The sequence below is a fragment of the Phalaenopsis equestris genome, unplaced genomic scaffold (assembly GCF_001263595.1).
Source record: "Phalaenopsis equestris unplaced genomic scaffold, ASM126359v1 Scaffold234275, whole genome shotgun sequence".
NCBI classification, from domain to species: domain Eukaryota; kingdom Viridiplantae; phylum Streptophyta; class Magnoliopsida; order Asparagales; family Orchidaceae; genus Phalaenopsis; species Phalaenopsis equestris.
In genome coordinates this window covers 70,953-76,041 of record NW_018252195.1, presented here as the reverse complement: position 1 = coordinate 76,041, position 5,089 = coordinate 70,953, and the positions used below count along the sequence as shown (strand labels likewise).

Genomic DNA, 5,089 nt, shown 5'->3' with positions numbered 1-5,089 from the left:
CCCCCCTCCCCCCCCACCCGCGGTGAGGCGGCGCCGCTTCCAATGGATCGTCGTAGTGGAATCTCTCAGCCAGTAAATTGCATCCGAGGAGCACCCAAGCTGCCACGAAGCCGCAGATTATCGCCGCCCATGGTTCAACCACCGCGCAGCCGGCGGTTATTGCGGCGAACCCGCCGAGCAACCCGTTGCAGACATCGAACACGTTCCAGTGCCCTGTATGGAACCGTTTTGCGAACAGAGTTGTGAGGGCGGCGGAGCAGCCGGCGAGAGTTGTGGAGACTGCTGCGCGGCCGACGGCGGACCATTGTCCGTCGATCGGGGAACCGATTGGACCGTAAGATTTGACGATCGTGATGAAGGAGCCGGGGTTGAAACCGTACCAACCGAACCACAGCATGAAAGAGCCGAGGACGACGAGAGTGGCGCTGTGACCGCGAATGGCGACGGGGCGATGGTTGTGGTCGAATCGACCAATGCGAGGGCCTTCGATGAAAGCGCCCCAAAAGCCGGCAATGCCGCCGACCATGTGGACGACGCCGGAGCCGGCGAAATCCATTACGCCGGAGCCGAAGAGGAGGGAATCTCCTGGATTTCGATTGGCTGATCCCCAGCCGTCGGATGACCAGAACCAGTGGGAGACTACAGGGTAGACGAATCCGGTGAGGAAAGAGGAGTAGACTAGATAGGCGACGAATTGGGTGCGCTCTGCAATGGAGCCAGACGTGATTCCGGCGGCGGCGATCGCGAAAGCCCACTGGAAGAGGAAGTAGGAGTAATCGAAACCGGGAGATGGGATGGACTTTAAGGAGAAGAAGTGTTTGCCGATGAAGCCGTTGGAAGGAGATCCGAAGGCGAAGGCGAAGCCGAAGAGGTAGTAGAAGAGGCCGCCGGCGGTGGCGTCGAGGACGTTGGTGAGCATGATGTTCATGGTGTTTTTAGCGCGGACGGAGCCGGCGCAGAGCATCGCGAAGCCGAGTTGCATGGCGAAGACCATGTAGGCGGAGAAGAGGAGGTAGGTGGTATCCACCGCCGTTGTGATGTCGGCGCTCATAAGGGCTGCCGTCTGCAGCTGCGAGCAGATGTACTCAGCTGCGGCAGATGCGTTCCCCGTTACAGCTCCGCCGGCGAGAAGTGCGGCTAACGCCGGCGACGAACACGTCTGTCCGGCCATCGCTGCCGGAGTAGGTGGAAAGGAAGGGGAAATTGTGAAGAGCAATGGTAAAGCGTATAAAACAAATGGGGGATAACGATAAGTAGTACGTTTTTAGGGTAATGTGGTGCTTCGCGGTTTATTTATTTGTTTCAGCATCAGGACGTCTGTTTGAGAATGAACGGTTAAGATGATATGAAGATTTTGCGTTGTAGAAGAGCGTGAGGTGCAGTGGAATGGGGATAGCTGGCTTTATTGGAATCTGAATGCTTAATTAGTTGATTCGAATCTGATAACCACGAAAACGTAACGTAAAATCTTCGGTTAGTTGACGGAAAATATGTGGCCCAGCGTAGAGTTTGGGATATTTCTGGAATAAAAAAAAAAATTGCGAGGATATTTTGACTTCTTAATTGAGATTAGTAATTGTTTTCAAACCATGGTTAGCAGATATTGCTTTGCTTGTGGAATTTTGATGGTGAGTCCTAAATTATGTATGGCCATTAGATCGCTTCATTAATTGATAATTTTTGTGTTTGCAGAGGCTAGAGGAAGAAATAGTTGAAGTAATGTGACAACTTTCCTTCTAACATTCTCAATTAGAAAGGAAACGGTAGTCATGCTGAATTGAGGGGCTAGATTTTGAACTAGCATTGATGGTCGTTCATCAGAACCTACAAACGTCCCAGCAGTCATTTATAATGTTCGGTAGTCAAAAGAAGCATTCATGGCGGTCTTTGTCAAACTTTGTAAAGTTTTTTTTTTTTTTTTTTTTTTTACTGGGACTGTTTGGGAGTTGGGTACATTTGACTTTGAGAGAATCTTATTAATAAATTATCTAAATAACACAATAAAACCATAAAAGAATCCTAAAAATAGCAGCATATCACAAATATCATTTGTTAAGGGAGAAAAGTGCAAAAAAAAAAAATTTAATTGATCTCTAATAGATATTTCAACCTAAATTTAAAGAATTTTAGAACTATTTTCACAGTTTTATGAACCCTAGGACTAAAACGGTCTCATGTAACTATTTTGACACTTTAGTCTTCATTAAATCAATGCTGCCTCTCACAGAGCCCTAAAAAATAATTTGACATACTAGCATATTAAATTTACATTAAAAAAGATTTGCATAACAAAAATATATCAGACTTAATCTCTGAGAGGGATGACTTGAAGTCGGGACAACCAGCGGCCTGAACGACCCAAAGCCCGGACGACTAGCATCCTAGATGACCGACCCCATTCAACTGACCGAGCTAGCCCTATAAACTCGATGCCAATAAAGTTTAGCCGGATGAGCCGAAAAGCAACCAGACGACAAGCTCATATATGTAAAATATCATAAATATCCATGTAAGACCCCCACTAAAACAGAAGCAAATATATAACTTCAGATATTGTACCCTCTCCCTTATAATTAGGAGATTATTTTAAGAGTAAAAAAGACCGGAGAGGCCCAAGAAGACCCCAGTTATCCCATATTAATGTTCATTTTACTGTATATTATTCTCTACGTTTCTTTTTTTCTTTTCTTATGTTTTATTTCCTTAAGGTGTTATTCACTGATGAATTCAGATTCAACATACTAAAATGTGCGGTAAGTGTAGATCATGTAACAAACAAGAAGAGAAACAACACAACAAAAATTACTGAGGATCCAGCTCGGCCTGACTAGGTCCTAATTAACCCAGCCTCGATGAATTGCAGCCCGGGCGACCAACTCGACTTAGATGACGACCCAGTTTAGTTGACTGAGTTGACCCTGCCGACACTCGATCTTCCGCATTCAACCACATCCACTCTGCCACCTCCAATTAGTCATCTGCATGCCGCTAGAAAAATAACTACCAAACCACAAAAAAAAAAAAAAAAAAAAATCAACTGATGACTCTTCAAAGATATTCTCTCACAACTCATTATTTTTTTATTAGTTTATTTCATTACTGTACATATAAAGAGTTTGCCACAAACACTTGAGGAACTTGTTCATCACAAGCAAGTTTCCAAAAAATACGGGAAAATGGTCTATATTTTTTGGACTCTACTCGGATGTCTGTCTTACAACACTCAAGCATCGATTGAAACATGTCTCCTAACTCGACATAAGTCAAGCTCTCAAGGTGATTCCTCACTCATTAGTGACAAAATCCACAGTAAGTAGCGTGCAAATCACCTCAACAGTAAGTCTAGACTATTAGAGCTCGAGAGGTTGAAGTGATCACCATGCTCACCGCAAAGACTGCGGCAATATTTATTTAATATGTCTGGCATAAGATGTGGCCCGTCCAAAGCAATGACCTAATCGAGCGACAAGACAGGTGGTGTAAGATTTAGGTTAAGTGATAGCATCGCAAAATCAACACATCAGCTTTTTCAACCCCATTTAATCACTTGATTTTAGAACATCTTCCAAAATCACCACTCATTCTTGGTTAACATAAATTTTTGACTTGCATTTGAAGAGACAAGCAATGTTAGTTTCATTTTTATAATCCTTTTATTCTTTTCATAGTTACCTTTTAAAGAGATATGAGAATTAGTTAACTAAAATATATAAAACAAAAATATGTCAAATTAAATCTGTCAAAGGGACAACCCTCAGTCTGAACGACCCGAGAAGTCCTCAATTACCCCAGATTAACCCAAATTAATATTCATTTAATTATGCATTAATCCTTGGCTCTTCCTTGTTATTTTCTTATGCTCTATTCCTAGAAGCTCAGAGATAAATTCGGATTAAACATGATTATATACAATACATAAACACAGTTATCAAACTTGTTCTCTCTTTCTCTCTCTCAAATTGCACTAGTATTTCGAGATCTATTTCAAGTTTATAAGTGCCAAAACTGTAACAATTCAATTCAAAAATGATTTTATGCATTAGTGAGTTTCAAGGCAAATTCAATATACTCGGAATTCAATTCAGCATGTTGATAATATTTACTGACATTTACCAAATAAAATAACTAAAATGTATGGGAAACTCCTGCAAATTTGTTGAACTTAACCGTTAGTCTGACGCAAGAATGATGCTAAGCGCGGATCTGCCCTATAAGGCAGCCCAGCACGAGCACCCAATGCCCGGCAAGCTATTGCCGCCTGCAAGAAACCAAAATTAAGTCAACCAATTAAGCTTATATATAAATATATATAATCACAAAACAGCTAATGAATTGACTAATAACTAAATTATTATCTTGGGATAAATTTTTAACAATTTTATTATTTAGATAATCAAACTCTACGTTGACATTAAGGATATAATACTATTTAATAGTCCACAAAATAATATATTAATAATAGTTTTCATTATCTGATTTCATGCTTATGTAAATTACCTGTTATTAAATAGTATATCACAACATTGAGAATAATACTAACTTTATTAATAATATAGTTAGTGTTATTAATAAATCACGTCTCCAAATCAGGGATAGGTTCAAGTACTGGAGATGGTTCCCCGCTCGGTAGCGGCAAAATCTTCCGAAAGTGAGGCGTGAATTATCTCGACAATGAGTCTCATCGGATGTCTAGCCGAGACAAAAAAAGAATTAGGTAAACGGGACACGAGCTCTGTGTGACTCAAGAAGAATGGAAAATGAGCCACAATTCACTACGATAAAGTCGGTTGATCACGTTCGAGCGACGAAACTTGCGTCCAGACTGAACAACCACCTCACAATCGACTGCTCTGGTCAACCATGTCAAAAGACACCGAACAAGATCGTCATACTGTCTGACACCACGACCGACCAACACGTACTCCAGAGGGCGCAGATGTCACTCTGTTGGTCATCTCAATCGGTTGACTTCAAGTCAGTCAACCAACCAATTAACGTCAATGTTAAAATTCAAATTGTAAAACAAATAAAGGGCAAAGATGTCACTCGATTGTTGTAGGAGTTTCACAGGAGTGCAATTTGGGGGGGG

At 41.7% G+C, this 5,089-nt stretch overlaps 2 protein-coding genes across 2 annotated transcripts in view; both read right to left on the bottom strand.

The window, feature by feature from the left end:
• The window catches only part of LOC110038906 (ammonium transporter 1 member 2-like), a 2,626-nt gene extending 1,062 nt beyond the window's left edge, over positions 1-1,564 (bottom strand). Inside the window, exon 1 of the mRNA XM_020743828.1 lies at positions 77-1,564. Coding sequence (XP_020599487.1) covers positions 77-1,171 — 1,095 coding nt within the window. The 5' untranslated portion in view covers positions 1,172-1,564. The remainder of the gene's footprint in view (positions 1-76) is intronic.
• Positions 1,565-4,009: 2,445 nt separating this feature from the next.
• Positions 4,010-5,089, bottom strand: part of LOC110038895 (sulfofructose kinase-like) — a 35,331-nt gene continuing 34,251 nt past the window's right edge. The window contains exon 12 of the mRNA XM_020743813.1: positions 4,010-4,258. Within this exon, the coding sequence (XP_020599472.1) occupies positions 4,163-4,258 (96 nt within the window). The 3' untranslated portion in view covers positions 4,010-4,162. The remainder of the gene's footprint in view (positions 4,259-5,089) is intronic.